Source organism: Ictalurus furcatus, chromosome 10 (genome assembly GCF_023375685.1).
Source record: "Ictalurus furcatus strain D&B chromosome 10, Billie_1.0, whole genome shotgun sequence".
Taxonomy (NCBI): Eukaryota; Metazoa; Chordata; class Actinopteri; order Siluriformes; family Ictaluridae; genus Ictalurus; species Ictalurus furcatus.
Window position 1 is genome coordinate 14883374 of NC_071264.1, and position 16618 is coordinate 14899991.

The window sequence follows — 16618 nt, forward strand, 5'->3', positions numbered from 1 at the left end:
GTTACAAAAAAACATTTATTTAACATTTATGGAAAGTGTCTCCTGTGTCAGCCCTTTGTCACTGTAACTGTCAGAGATGAAGCTGTAACATTTCTGACATGGCAAAGTTGGCACATGAGTTATATAGTATATTGCTAAAATGATCATTATGATTTTTTTGCTGATGGTTGTGATAAACCAAGAGAAAACAACCTTTCCTTTTACAGTACACATTTTAAACCTAACATACACACACATACAATATAATATATTATATTTGTGTATATATATATATATATATATATATATATATATATATATATATATATATATATATATATATATATATATATATGTGTGTGTATATATATATATATATATATATATATATATATATATATATATATATATATATATATATATATATATATATATACATACACACACACACACATACACATATAATATAATATATTATATTTGTGTATATATATATAAAGAGAGAGAGAGAGAGAGATAAAAAGAGAGATTCAGCCAAAATCTCCCTAAAATCTTTTGACACTTTTAGAATACATAAATGTGTTTCACCAAAATTTTATGAAGATGTGTATATAGGTTACGCTGCAATCTTGTCTTGGCTGTCTTCCTGAAAGTTTGGGTTTGGTAAGGAGCCGATTCAAGAAATTAGGTGATAAAATAGTCAATATGTATAAAGATGTCTAAAACCTTGATAGCCAAGTGTGATTTCCTCACATAATGAATGTTATGCATTGATCAAACTACGTGCTGTAGTGAAACAGACACAAGCGCCTCATCACTTCAGTGTGTAATCAGATACCAGCTGTCAAAAAGTCTGTGATGCTAATGTGCGACAGCGATGCTCCTGTGCCAGAATGAAACCATTATATAAAATTTTCTCCCTTTTCAATTTTGGGATTAACCAGAATTTAAAATGCTGGAACATTGCTTGTGATAGTGATACATACAAAATAAATTCTCTATTTTTAAGCACACACACACGCACATATATATAAATATAAGAACTGAAAATATAAAAATTTCATCATGCTTTCCCACGTCACCACACATTCTTAGATATATTGGCTGGTGCATTAAATAAATTCATACATTTGATTACTGTATCCTTATACAAATGGTTAAAGAGCCCAAAATATGCACTGTTTAAAGCCACAAATACCAACACATAACCAAAGCAAATACAAGGCAGCTGAGCTGAAGGTCACAGAGACACGTGCACTCTCAGGGTCTAATCCAAAAGCAAATCCTCATATCATATACTATGCACTCTCATTACTCAAACCGATTTTACAGATTATGGACTCTTCAGCAGGAAATGGAATGGAGCAGTGAGATAAGCTGGATTTTATATGTGCATATTATTTTAAATCATTTACATGCTCATTCACATGGTTAAAGGATTTCATCTCTTGGCTTTGAGGTCAAATGTAATCATTAAAAACAAGAACATTAAAAAAAAAAAAATCAATGTGTGAAAAAGTATAAAACAGCCAGTTACACATGACTAATTTTATTATTGTAATTAATGTGGACAAACAAGAGGTTTATGGGAGAAACTCTAAAAATAGATTCCAATTAGGATATAGTGAACCGTTAAAGCATGGCAGGGAAGAGCATTTAGGTAAACAGTAGAACTTCTCAATGTCAAAGTCATCGCTTTCTGACAGTACTGCCAAAAGCCACAAAAACCTGATGAAAATGCAATACTGGTCCATCACACTACATGAAATTTGCAGTCAAGTAAATCAAGTCAAATGATATAGGCCTGAAAAATTCCTTTGATGAAAAGAAAACAACCCCCTTCCTTGCAGAGCAGAGGTCAACGGTCTCCATTTGGTCCCCATTCAAATGACCAGGATGGACTAAATAATGAGGACAAGCTGTCTTTTCTGGAGGAAAATATGATAGTTTTACAAGTCAAGTCCTTTCTTTCCATGATTCCCCTTTAAGCCTGATTTCTTTGAAACCTAAATGGCAGGTTTAATTAGTTACTTCTAATTTGAAAGCTCAAAAGTCAAACTATATGTGTATCTCATGGTGGTGTGATGTACTCACCTACTCTCTCTCACACACACTGTCACTCTCTGTCTCTATATATACACATATACACATGCGCACACACACACACACACACACACACACACACATACAGTATCTGACAAAAGTGAGTACCCCCCTCACATTTTTGTAAATATTTGATTATATCTTTTCATGTGACTACACTGAATAAATGACACTTTGCTACAATATAAAGTAGTGAGTGTACAGCTTGTGTAACAGTGTAAATTTGCTGTCCCCTCAAAATAACTCAACACACAGCCATTAATGTCTAAACCGCTGGCAACAAAAGTGAGTACACCCTTAAGTGAAAATGTCCAAATTGGGCCCAAAGTGTCAATATTTTGTGTGGCCACCATTATTTTCCAGCACTGCCTTAACCCTCTTGGGCATGGAGTTCACCAGAGCTTCACAGGTTGCCACTGGAGTCCTCTTCCACTCCTCCATGAAGACATCACAAAGCTGGAGGATGTTCGAGACCTTGTGCTCTTCCACCTTCCGTTTGAGGATGCCCCACAGATGCTCAATAGGGTTTAGGACTGGAGACATGCTTGGCCAGTCCATCACCTTCACCCTCAGCTTCTTTAGCAAGGCAATGGTTGTCTTAGAGGTGTGTTTGGGGTCGTTATCATGCTGGAATACTGCCCTGTGGCCCAGTCTCCGAAGGGAGGGGATCATGCTCTGCTTCAGTATGTCACAGTACATGTTGGCATTCATGGTTCCCTCAATGAACTGCAGCTCCCTAATGCCAGCAGCACTCATGCAGCCCCAGACCATGACACTCCCACCACCATGCTTGACTGTAGGCAAGACACACTTGTCTTCGTACTCCTCACCTGGTTGCCGCCACATGCTGGACACCATCTTAACCAAATAAGTTTATCTTGGTCTCATCAGACCACAGGACATGGTTCCAGTAATCCATGTCCTTAGTCTGCTTGTCTTCAGCAAACTGTTTGCGGGCTTTCTTGTGCATCATCTTTAGAAGAGGCTTCCTTCTGGGACGACAGCCATGCAGACCAATTTGATGCAGTGTGCTGCGTATGGTCTGAGCACTGACAGGCTGACCCCCCACCCCTTCAACCTCTGCAGCAATGCTGGCAGTACTCATACGTCTATTTCCCAAAGACAACCTCTGGATGAGTACGTGCACTCAACTTCTTTGGTCGACCATGGCGAGGCCTGTTCTGAGTGGAACCTGTCCTGTTAAACCACTGTTCGGTCTTGGCCACCATGCTGCAGCTCAGTGTCAGGGTCTTGGCAATCTTCTTATAGCCTAGGCCATCTTTATGTACAGCAACAGTTCTTTTTTTCAGATCCTCAGTGAGTTCTTTGCCATGAGGTGCCATGTTGAACTTCCAGTGACCAGTATGAGGGAGTGTGAGAGCGATGACAGCAAATTTAACACACCTGCTCCCCATTCACACCTGAGACCTTGTAACACTGACAAGTCACATGACACCGGGGAGGGAAAATGGCTAATTGGGCCCAATTTGGACAGTTTCACTTAGGGGTGTACTCACTTTTGTTGCCAGCAGTTTAGACAATAATGACTGTGTGTTGAGTTATTTTGAAGGGACAGCAAATTTACACTGTTACACCACTCACTACTTTACATTGTAGCAATTTGTAGAAATTTCATTTCTTCAGTGTTGTCACATGAAAAGATATAATCAAATATTTACAAAAATGTGTGTATATATTATATATATATATATATATATATATATATATATATATAGAGAGAGAGAGAGAGAGATACACATATATATACACACGCACACGCATACATACATAAGTGTACAACAAACATTAATCACATATGGCTGGACGATAAAAAACTTATGAACTGATAGATCAATGTATGCTGTATGTAATGTAATCAAAAACACAAAATGTTGACCAAAACAGATTTCCACACAAATCAGGGTCTAGCGCCCGGCACTGTTTGGGCCTAAAGAAGAGAGATGATGTAGTAAAAGTATATAATGATGGGAAACTTAATCCGCTACCTATATCATTACCCATGGTGTACTAACAGTGTCCCACCTTTTGGCGTATCCTCATTGAGGGCTTGAAACGCAGCAAGGTTAGGGTTCCAAATGCCAGTGATCACGTAAGCCTTTCCATCTGCACTCTTCCCCATCACCTCCTACATACAATAAGAACCATGAGCTATAAATTAACTATGTCAAGTTTAGCAGTAAAAAAGCAAAACAGTGTACATTACTTTGCACAAATGTGTGCAAAGCATGTGTTGATGTTGGGGAGGTTTTTCATAATATTTAAAAAAAAAACAAAACAAAAAAAAAAAACTTGTCCATTTACTTATATACATTTAAATACATTTAATTCACTATATTACATGATATTTTTTACATGCAGAATGTTGTTCAGAATGGCAATTAATTTTTTTTAAATTAAGGTCAATTTATACCTTAACAATTTGACGTTACGTTTTCTGCCACAAGAATGTTATGGGCCATGTGGTTTCTTGGCAACATGACAAGCTGCTTTTTATATCTTATAATGTTCAAGAAAGAGAACAAAAAGAGGATGGTGAGGGAAAAACTGTTTATAGCTGCTATAATGGTGAATGACAACAGGAATTAACTTGCTTCACAATATTAAAAATAACTACGTACAGATCAAAAATGTGAAGTGTTGTTTTAAAAGTGCTTATTTTAAAACCATTCAGACAAAAACAGATGTCTCATCTTTGACCTATTTGCGATCTTTGCGCTATGTACCCATGCATTACATGCCTATTTTTATGCTTCTCAAAATGGACAGTGAAAAAGTCTTGTATTTATTTCAGTGTATTCTATATTCATCTGCATTCTGAGCACTCATATTTACTTGCCACTTCTCAGTTTTCTTGCAATTCACAAAAAAGCATCATAAATAGGGATTTAAGAATAAAACATTACACAATAACAAGCACCAATTCAGATATACAGTTTTGCAAAAGCTAAATTTTATTCCCCCACATTAATCCCTAAGAACACTACCACAGCTGATTAAACTACACGTCTGATTGTTTTAGTTCTCAATGCACTTGCTTCCTGCACTGAACTTGCTTGAGGCAATATGTAAAAATATGTTTCTAATGAATAATAAAATTTCCATGTCTTTAAATAGAAGATGTGGAATGGTTATATACTGTATATAATCGTGTATGTCACAAATAAAATCTTGAATCTTTGCAACACGAGAAAGCATGAGGCAATCAGGATATGAAACTGGTCCCAAGACACAGCTCAAATAAAAGTCCCTCACAAGGTAAACAACAGACTGTCATAAAATTAAATGACCATAAAGGAGAAGAGCCATGCTAATAACCCCATATGGGGTTTATAGAACAGCCTCTGAGACACAGTAAAGAACACCGTACTACTTATGAGACACCTAAAGAGAGATGAGGGAAGAATCCGGAGCGTTTTCTCACCATGTCTAATAAGTGCATGTCGTTGTTCCGAACCTTCTGCCCAGGACTGAGCAACATGCCGAAACATCTGACATGGTCAAAGAGAAAGAGAAATGTCCATCAATTTTTATATAATACTAAAATCTATTTCTTTTATAATACACAGTGACAAGTGAAATACAGATAGGTGACAAAGAGAAAGAAAGATAAAACAAGTGCTTTAATAAAGCTTTCAGAAAAGCTTCACTGCACATATGCATCAATTCTACAAGGCTCTGGAAGTGTACCAGAGGGAAGAGCACAATTTTTCCAAAAGAGATTCCCTCAATTAGTGTTTTATTGATGGCAGTGGAGAGCATCATCTAGCACGTCCCTAAAAAATCTCCCATAGGCTTGAATTAACCTTTAAGCTCATAGCATATGAACTGCATTATTTTCATCATCCAATCATTCAGTGAGCCCTCATGTCCTCATCAAACTAAAGGGACAAGTGGAGCCTAAAGCTATCCCTGTAAAATAAATACATTTTGTCCTTTAATTTGTCACCTGTCTGTATGTGGAAAATGACTGTGCTATAGGTTTTATCAGTCGACTGTTACTGTGACTTGAGTGCCACCAGGTGCATGAAGAAGGAATCACACTTTACAAGTACAAAAAGAAAGAAACTGAGGGTGACTCTGTGTGTGTGTGTGTGTGTCTCAGAGAGAAAGACTTGGGGAAAAAGAGAAAGAAAGAGTGAGAGAAAGGGAGAGAGAAAGAGAGGGAGTATACACATAATATGCAGTGGTGTGAAAAAGTATTCTGTTTTTGTATCTCTCATACTAAATAGTTTTAGATCTTCAAACGAAATACAACATAAAACAAAGGCAACCTGAGTAAACATACAATATTTTTTTTTATTGAAACAAAAAAAAATAATAATTATCCAACACCCATTATCAATGTGAAAAACTAATTGCCCCTTTAAACTTAAAATCTGATTGTGCCACCTTTAGCAGCAATAACTGCAACTAAACACTTCCGTTAACTGGTAAAGTCTTTCATTTACTTCTAGAACTAGGATTTACTCCTATGCGTTGGTTAATTGTCTTGCTGCATAATAAAGTTGCACTTGAGTTTCAATTTATAGACTGAAGACCGGACATTCTCCTTTAGGATTTTCTGGTCAAGAGCAGATTTCATGTTTCCCCTCAATTATTACAAATTGCCCAGTCCCCAAAGCAGTAAAGCATCCCCACACCATCACACTTCCACCACCATGCTTGACCGTAGGTATGATGTTCTTTTTGTGCAATTGGCATTTGGTTTAAGGCAGATGTAATGGGATCCCTGTTTTCCAAACAGTTCCACTTTCGACTCATCAGTCCACAGAACATTCTCCCAAAAGGTTTGAGGGTCATCAAGGTGTTTTTTGACAAAATTCAGATGAGCCTTAATATTCTTCTGGGTTAACAGTGGTTTTCACCTCGACACTCTTCCATGGATGCCATTTTTGCCCAGAGTCTATCTGATAGTGGAGTCATGAACAGTGACCTTTATTGATGCAAGAGAGGCCTGTAGGTCCTTTAATGTTGTCCTTGGCTCTTTGTGATTTGCTGGATGAGTAGTTGCTGTGCTCTTGGAGGAACTCTGGAAAGTAGGGCACTTCTGTGAAGGTTCACTATTGTACTGAATTTCTCCATTTGTAGATAATTGCTCTCACTGTGGTTCTTTCCAGTCCCAGAGCCTTTGAAATAGCTTTGCAACCTTTCTCAGACTGATGTATTTCAATCACCTTCTTCCTCATCATTTCTGGAATTTATTTCATATTTGGTGCAGTGCATTACTGGGTAAGACCTTTTAACCAAGGCCTGGTTGCATCTAGTCCAGCTGAACCCCATTATGAATGCAGTTTCATAGATTTGGGGAATTAGTAACTATGGGGGCAAACACATTTTCACACAGGCCCAGTTGGTATTGGATAACTTTTTTGCTTCAATAAATAACATTCATCATTTTAAAACTGTGTTTTGTGTTTACTTGGGTTGCCTTTGTTTTATCTTAGATTTTGTTTTCATTTCTGAAACAATTTAGTATAATATACACAAAAACAGAAGAAATAAAACACTTTCACAGCACTGTAGAATGCTTTGAAACGCTCATCTTACATGTTGCAAAAACACAAAGTGGAAAATGTGTTGCCTGTAGCTACATACAGCACATCACACAGTGATGGTTAAGTGTGTGTGTGTTGTCTCACCGCTCTATTCCCAGTTCTATGTTGGAGATCTGCTGCACTGTAACCACCACCTTCTTCTGCACACCCTGCCGCAGCTTGAAGTAGTACTTGTCTCTGTCTTTAGGAACAGGACTGCAGGAGTGAGAGAAACCCAAGAATATATTTTTATTTACCATTTAAAGTCAGTGGAATTAGGCCTCTCACAGTTATGAAACACAGTGCCAGCTTCATAATAGAAGCATAATAAACACACACACACACACCTTACGACAATATGAAGAACAGATATTTTCTCACAAACACAAAAGGAAGTGCAGGTTGCGTGTCGCTACCAAGAAAACGACAAATTAAACTAGAACATTACAATCATTTCACACACCAACACACTTCCTGTTACTGTAAGTCTAACAGTAATGTCTGGTAATCAGATCACAGTTTATGTTGAAGAATCCTTAACTCAGATTTCTGGTAACTATTATTAGTTTATAAAAGTGTTTATTAGTAATTGTGCATTGCGAAGCAACACTATCATTATCCGATCTCTATTACACTTTATTTTTCTGCCAAACGTTGTTCACTAACTAGTCCCACATTTTTTGAAATATTGAAATGGAATAAATTAACTGCTTGCATACAGCTTTTTTTTCCCCCCACATAGCAGCTGTCTGAAGTACTTTTTTTTTTACCAGTAGAAATGAATGAAAAAAAATATTTGGGAGCTTGTGCAGACCAAACTGTACATGCTACTGACAGTGATTTGGCCATTATATGGTACCTCCTCCCTCTACTTAGGCAAGACAGAGCCCAACTGGCCTAATGGTGGCACTATATCACAGCATAGCACACCATTTTACATTTTAGGCCATATCTTAACAAGTATGAGGCCTAGAAACAAAATTCCTGTTTCCCCATATTCCTTGGCTAATTCTGAACCAAGCTACCAATTTTAATGGGGCAGAGTCTAATTCACTCAGACAGCTGTAACTCAAATGAATGAACAAAACCTGACAGGCCCCTTCAGGACAAGGTTCTGAGGGCGTATTCTGAGTTTTAGCTGTGGTCATCAATTGGGAGTGGAGTTAAGCTGAGAAAACGGTTTCTCAGGAACCATAAATCCATTTGTGGGGAAACTTGGTATTCTCCATCTGTATGTTAATTTGGAGGAATCTTGTTAATGATGAACTGGTCACTTAAAAACATGGCTGCCATTGGCCAATCAGCTTTCAGCGGGGGATAACAATAAGCAAACTGAAGGATGAGTCCATCGAGAGGAAGGAAAAAACCCCACTAAAATGTTATATTTGGCCACTGGGGGGCGCCATTCAGGTTTTTTCACTTATAAACATTATCTCGTAAAATAAGGTGTACAGTGAAGATTCGTTTTTCTCCTTATTCATTCTTATGTTATAAAAATGTACCTTTTGGACCACAGAGTCCTGCCCACTCAAATTTCTGATAATTTGATTAATATCCAAACCTATCTTTTACAATCCATTCCTAGGATTTTTGCCATATCTTCAAAACTGTTGTGTCAAATTATTCAGAAGCATTTGAGCAAAACCTTCAGCATTTAATTTGCAGAAAGCTCGAAAGGCATATTCAAGACTAGATTCTGTGGCTGTCTGCTGTCTGTGGTAGTCCTTGGTGTGTGGGCAGCCATAGGGGCAGGGTTATGTTCAAATGCCTGTATCTCAAAAGCTAAGTCTGATCGAGCTGAAACACCCTAGCAACCGCCTGTGATACTATAACCACCACCCAGCAATGCACTGCCAAAACATTAGCAACACCAGGAACTTGCTTAAGCTGTGGAATCACACTGCACCAAGTCACTGGAAGACATTAGCCTCTAGTTAACCTCAAGAGCTTTACTAACCATAGTAACCAATTCAATCAGTGGCATTGACCTGTAAATGGCAACAGTAAAAGCAAGAGTTCCAATGCATACTTAATCAGTACGTTTACATGGACAACAATAATCTGATATTAACCCGATTAAGACAATACTCTGATTAACAAACTACCATGTAAACAGCGATTATTGATTACCTTAATCCGACTAAAGTCGGATTTAATTCGATTTGTGTTTACTCGAACTAAACACAGATCGAATTAAGACATGTGGAGTATTTCTATTTTAGTCACGTTATCGAAGTGCATTATAGACATGTACACATCTTAATCACACTATTAACATCGTGTGGGAGTTTTCGCCGCATTTTGTGACAGGACACATACACAGACGGCAGTGCTCAACAGTTTGACGGCAAACGAGAGCACGGCAGCGTCCGAAACCGCGTACTTACCTACTAAATACATGCATTTCTTCTACTATATAGTAGGTAAGTATGCGGTTTCGGACGCAGCCCATGGCTTTGTCTGAACATCTATTTGCACGTATAGCGTGACAAATAATTAACTGCACTTGAAGCTTTCATAAAATTAAAAATACAAACATCCAAAACTGTACACGGTTCCATAATGAAGATGAACTGTATGTTAATACGTGAAATTCTGGAGGGAACGTCGGACGGCGTGACGTGGGGACATAATGACTTGTGCCATTAATCGATCTATGTTCTATAACATGTAAAACAGGAACATGAAAGGAATATTCTCAAAGCAACTCATGTAAACACCTTAATCACAATATTCCCTTATTCAGAATAAGGTCAATAATTAGATCACTGCTGTCCATGTAAACATCAATGTTAAAATAATAATTATCACACTTAAAGGTAGGGCAACAGAAGGCAGCCATTTATTCTAGTTAACAAACAATAATGGAATTTAGGAGATGCTTCCTCATAAGGACAGAACCAACACTGTAGCAGTTTTGACCTGAAGTTGCCTTTGCCGTCGTCCTCTCGCACCTCCAGGGACACGGTGAAAGTGAAGACGTCACCGTCAGGGGATTGAGGCAATGCCGACTCACGGATCTCTGAGCCAGCTCTAGATGAGCGCTTGAAGGCTGTGGAGAAGCTGTAGAGAATCCGGCTCACCTGCACAAAATAACAAAAAGACACAAGATTATTTTATTTGATCTTTGCTCATGAATTAGCACCATGGCTTAACCATGATGCACCAATTAGCACCATGATGCTAGTTAGTTAGTTTCCAAATTTAACAGTCAGCATTTTTACAAGCAAAAACTATGATGAAGCTCAAATGCAAATGTTCCAACTACAAGTGACGTATTATAAAGAATAAAACACTTTGGGTGTGTTGTTATAGGAAAATAATCAAATAAGATGGTGGAGTTATGCAGCCCAATAAATAGTTGCTGTTATCACCCTGAAGTGGCATATTTTCCTATAACAGCATTTCCTGAAAAGTTTTATTACTCTTACACTACAGCTTATTGCCAAAGATTACAATTTTCTATTTATTAATAACATCATACTTTTTCCCCCACTTACAGTTAGTTAAATGTGTGAAACATCTGTGAAATAAGTTAGTTGTTGTTATAATTTATGTGTTTAAATAATTTATGCTCATTGAAGTTAATATGACAATTTTTTTTTTTAATTAGAGCTTTACTTCTAATTTTTAAAAAGAGCTCACAATGGACATTGAAAACTTCTTCCAAATATGCTAAATAAATGGCTTGTTACAAACACATTTTTATGAGCACGGCCAAATTTACCTAGCTTTGGTTCAAGACTTCAGGGTTTTCCCCTAAGTTTTCAAAGGGCTTTGGTGCTGTCTGGTTTCCAGGGGGTGGTGGTGGTTGGAGGTTGGGGGTCTGGGGGCGGGGTTTGAAATTAATCGAAGGAAATTTTACGTTCATTTAAGCTTTTCATGTTGTTTTCGACCCTTATCCTTACCATATTTGTGAATGAAAGCTGGCAAAAGTCGATTCATTTAACCAAATAACATGGTTTGAGATTTAATGAAAATAAATGCCTTTTTACGTTCATTCGGCTTAAGGTGCACCACAAAAACGCTTAGGTGCTGCGCTTAAGTCTTTCTACAGTAAGGAAAACCCTGGACTTGCTCTACAATTATTAACAGACAGACTTTGATTCTAACATGCAAAAGGGGCTACTCACAGCTTCTTTGATATGGCAGGAGAAGACATGAATCTGAAAGTCCTCGGAGCTGCGGTAGCTCTCAGTGAAGCAGAAGCAGTCACTCTCTAAGGAGCCATCTTTCCCTCGGGCACAAAACAGCACTTTATAGATAGGGAAGGAGGCAATCTCAGTGCCAGTGGCCTGGTCAACAATCCTGAAGTAAAGTACACAAAACAAAGTGTGAACTGTTTTTTATAAAGTCACATGCCATCAGGGTTCCCACTCCAAGTCAAATGTAAAATTCCATGACTTTTTCCTGACCAAAATCTTGAATCTCACATTTTAGTTAACACATTTATAAAATTTACAAACAAAATTCCCTGACTTCAACCCCAAAATGATCAAATTCCCTGACTTTCATGACTGGAATAGACTTTATTAAATTTCCATGTCATTCCAGAAATACCATGACCCGTGGGAACCCTGTGCCATAGATACTCAGAAATTACACAAAAATGACACTTAAAATGCTGGCTAGAACTTTTAACAATAACCAGCACTATTTTGGGATGTGTGAGTGCGTATATGGTTTCAGAAAGAAGTTAGAAACACACAGGAACTTGTGAAAGAACAATTCATGGTTGCGTCACAGTATTTTCACATTTCTCACTTTAAAGGTGAAACAACAGTTCTCATGACAGCCGTGTTCATTCTTTATCCCCTCCCACACACATGTAGCAAAACACACAGAAACCGCATCACCCTGCTAGTTTCAGTGTGGTTTATCTTCCGAACTGATCAGACAACAAGCTTCTAACTTGTGTAATTTGTAGCCACCTCTCAGGAAAAATTTAACAATGAAATATGCTAAAGATTTTCAGTTATTTAAATTTCAGTACATGACATGAGAGGAACATGCACCCTGGATAAAGCACAGGAACAAGATAAAGATCCATTGAAGACATACTATAAGGTCAAAAGTTTATATCTATTCTTACACGGGAAGAATATGATCATGCTTCCAGTATATCAGAACATATTTTTGATATAAGGTGACCAAGATAAGTTTTTATGAGTCTGATCTTACATAGTCGGTGTCTCAATATGAGTCTTATCTGACAGTCAGCATATCTGTACATGAGCTTGGTCTTACATAGTAAAGTATGTTAGCATATGAAAGAGACCTCACACATCCAGAATATAACTACACAGGTCTGATCTTACACTAAGAGTCTGATTTGATATACAGTATATGAAGTACAGTATACGAGTCTGATCTTACACTTCCAGTATGTCAGTATATGAGTCAGTGCATGATCTTTCTGTATATGAGATGTATGTCATTGCATGTCTTACCTCACACAGCCATCAGGATTGTTAGGTACATGCAAGGTGATTGGGATGGGACTAGGACTCTCAGCCCTAAGGGTGGACATTGCTTTCTGGGCCTCAGTCTCACTGCGTGGAGCCTTCACCCACGTACAGCCCAGGTAAGAGAGCTTACTGAACTGCACACTCTCCTCCTCCTCCTCTTCCTCCTCCTGCACCAGACTACCCACTGCAGCTACAGAAGCTTCTGGAAACATGCAACATATATCAGGTTAAATATCATTGTCTGGTGTTCTTTTTTTTTATTTTTATTTTTTTGTGCAAAATAAGACCTAATGAATAAGTCTTTACAGGTTTCTTTTGTTTTTTTCAAATGAAGCATGTGTTTAGATGACACTCCTCATCATCAGGTTTTGTACCAACTTGTGGAGTCCATGTGTTATGGTCCATAGCTATTGAATTTTTTTCTGTGTATTGTGCAGTCCATTTCAGGTTTTCCAGGTGCAGTCCATTATGGTCCTGTGATCCAGTCCACCACATCCCATTTTACCTGTGGCTCCTGTTATTACTGCTTGGCTACTTATGGAGTCAGGGGATTAGCTTCATTCTCACTCTGGATTTTTGTTTGTGGATTGGGGTTATGTGTATGTTTTTCTATAGTAAGGGAGAAAGGGAAATTCTGTGTCTTTTTTTTTGGTATAGGGTTGGTTGGCCACCTGTGCCACAGTTAGATCAGGGTTTTGTTTATTATTTTGGCCCGAGTCACACCTGAAGCCGTTAATCCCAGCAGTGCTTGTTTTTCCCTTTCTTTTTTTTTGAAGTACAATATATTCCCTTTTATCTTTAACATTTGTGTGCTGTCTTTAACATAGCACACCCACGGCCATAAACCTCTAACCATTATAAACTGTACCATTATAATACCCTTCATTAGAAAAAGGAGCATCATACAGATATAAGCAAGTTTGTCCCCCTCCACCCATGACAGAATTCATGGCTTAAAATCATCAATGTTAGCACAGTCACATTTCACTTTGCCATCATTACTTTTGTCTCCAAATATTGCTACTGAACTATTAGTATAACAGCATAAAACTGCAAACACGGTATAATAATAATTTAAGCTTCCCAGAGAGTCACATCAAATGACTAAATCTTATAAAATACATAACTGCTAACCAATAAGTGAAGGTTTTACACTAGACTGGACAGCAGGCTGCTGCACTTTGAGTCACTGCACATAGGTCAGCTTTTCACAGGAAGCTCAAGAAAAGGACATCAGACACGAGGGGCTAAAACCCACAGCTTCAGGTCAGTCAACACTTTCAAAAACAACAGGAACCAGTAACAATAGGAAGAGAACCAGCATGTATGCTCAGATACTTCCTGTGCAATAAAGATTCAAACTGCACAGAACACTCAGACCTTTTCTTGCCTTATATGTCAGTGGGCCTTGAACTGAAAATGTCTGAAGGTATAAAAACCACTTGATTGTATCAACATCTCCACTTCATCCTATTCTCCTTCAGAATGCTTTGAGAAGCCAGAGCATACCATTAGGTGTGTCACTGACAGCCAGGCTACGTGGTCTTTTCTGTGGATTAGGTTCTGTAGACATGCCTGTGTCCTGCGTGTTCTCTCCAGGCTCCACTGGTTTCTCCGTTCTCCTCTCCTGTGTCCTCAATTCATCCTCTAGAACCTCCTCCATTGCCCTCTCCAGTTGCTCACTTCCATTCCAAGACATCTAAGAGCACAAAACAGACCATCAAATCAACTGCGATGCAAAGTTCTGGCCCACTTTTATCCTTTTAAGATGCAAAAAAAATCATTGTAGAACAGTTTGCAATAATCGAACATTTTGAGAAGTTTGCACATTTAGGCTTCATCATAGACAGTATCATCATAACAATCATACCAGCAACAGGGAAAGTGTAATGTGGTCAATCACCTTCAGTCGGGGACGTCCCTCTGAGCTGGATGGCGAGCCCTCTGCGCCGTTCTGCACCAGCACAAACTCCTCACTGGTGACTGTAGACACGGATTCAGTGGAGCCGCTCACTTTACGCAGAGACGAGCGGTCATCCATGATAGCTAGGGACACTCCTCCCTCGGCCCTGCCTCTGCTACTGCCCTGCACCAAAAAAAAAAAAAACGCACATCATAATTACTCAAACGTTACACTAACCCGAACAGGTGTTGCCTGGACCACACAACTGTGCAGCACAGCACTATTCCAGTGCTATTCAAATCCTATTTCAGTGAACTAGCCGTGGATGAAATGTTTATTTGAAGGAGGTCATCCATGTCATCACTGCTGATCAAAAATCTATTCACAGAAAGTCTTTCAATTCATACATTTCCACAGAGCACACTATGCCTGTATCAATATCAGTCATCTCAATACATGTTAATATACAATCAGCTCAATTATGATTACGTTTCCATATAAATAAACGAGAATCTGTCTAATACGGTTTATTAAAGGATTCTCTACACACATGCTTACTCATTAACGTCTGTACTTAACTTTGTTCATTCTCAATTAATATTTTAATTATTTCATACAATCCCATCGAATGTCTTCTTTTATTTATTTATTTTTAACAAAAATCTCCTCACCAGGCTCATGTTGATGATCAAAACAATTATCATCAGTTCACGTTTCACTCCCGCAGCACAGCCACATCCACCCTTAGGCTATCACTGCCTATGTTTACATGTAAAGCCTCTCATCAAACTGATTGAATTTATTTTGACTGTTGTTTCTGAATTAACTGATGACAGGCGCCCCAGGCATAAATGGCATTCTGTTGAAAATATCTGTCCACAGCCAAGCTGCATGTAATCCAATTCAAAGTTGCATGTATGCGAGTAAAGGCATTTAGTGGCATTGTTACCACAACGACTTCTGTCAGCATGTTAGCACTGTTTAATCTACTCTGCTGAATGACACCCAGTTAAACATTGAGCCACCTTTACTCCGGCGATTTTCCATCCACATCATCTTCAAATGATACATCAAGTCAAGTCAAATTGATTTATATAGCACATTTTAAAAACAACTTTAATTGACCAAAGTGCTGTACAGAGGTAGCTAAGTCATGGATACTAAAATTAAAAATAAACACACAAATAGTAGCAATAATAATACAAATAGGAATAATAAGATAATGCATAAAATAGAAGAGATTAAGAAAAGTGAAGAATAAAAGATGATGGCTTAACAGTGGAAATAGCGACAGATATATGGCCATTTCACAGCCAATCTATCCTCACAATAATGTTTCTTCACAGGACTCACTGCATCAACATGAACAGCCTCATTGTTCAGCACACGGCAAAAATCTCAGTGAAAATAATCAGACAGATTTACACGGCTAATCTTCTTCCATTTAACAGATTATTAAAATCCTTCCCAAACTCCAATCAATTTGCCTCAATCGATTATGTTCGAGTTGTAAACAGGAAGGATTTTTAATCCTATTGAGCCATCGTTTAGATTACTATCAGACTATTAGACTGTGTGTAAACGTAACCATTTCAAAGTGACTCTGTGTT

At 38.0% G+C, this 16618-nt stretch overlaps 1 protein-coding gene across 3 annotated transcripts in view; it reads right to left on the bottom strand.

Annotated features, from left to right (window-relative positions):
* rabgap1l (RAB GTPase activating protein 1-like) overlaps window positions 1–16618 on the bottom strand; it is a 121484-nt gene that overhangs the window by 99969 nt on the left and 4897 nt on the right. For 2 of the 3 annotated variants that reach the window (XM_053635011.1, XM_053635014.1), the window contains exons 2-9: window positions 15009–15191; window positions 14615–14804; window positions 13088–13307; window positions 11771–11945; window positions 10560–10720; window positions 7743–7853; window positions 5525–5591; window positions 4126–4228 (exon numbers count right to left, since the gene is read on the bottom strand). In XM_053635011.1, the coding sequence (XP_053490986.1) occupies window positions 4126–4228; window positions 5525–5591; window positions 7743–7853; window positions 10560–10720; window positions 11771–11945; window positions 13088–13307; window positions 14615–14804; window positions 15009–15146 (1165 nt within the window). In that variant the 5' untranslated portion in view covers window positions 15147–15191. The remainder of the gene's footprint in view (window positions 1–4125; window positions 4229–5524; window positions 5592–7742; window positions 7854–10559; window positions 10721–11770; window positions 11946–13087; window positions 13308–14614; window positions 14805–15008; window positions 15192–16618) is intronic. The other variant, XM_053635012.1, reaches the window with a different exon arrangement.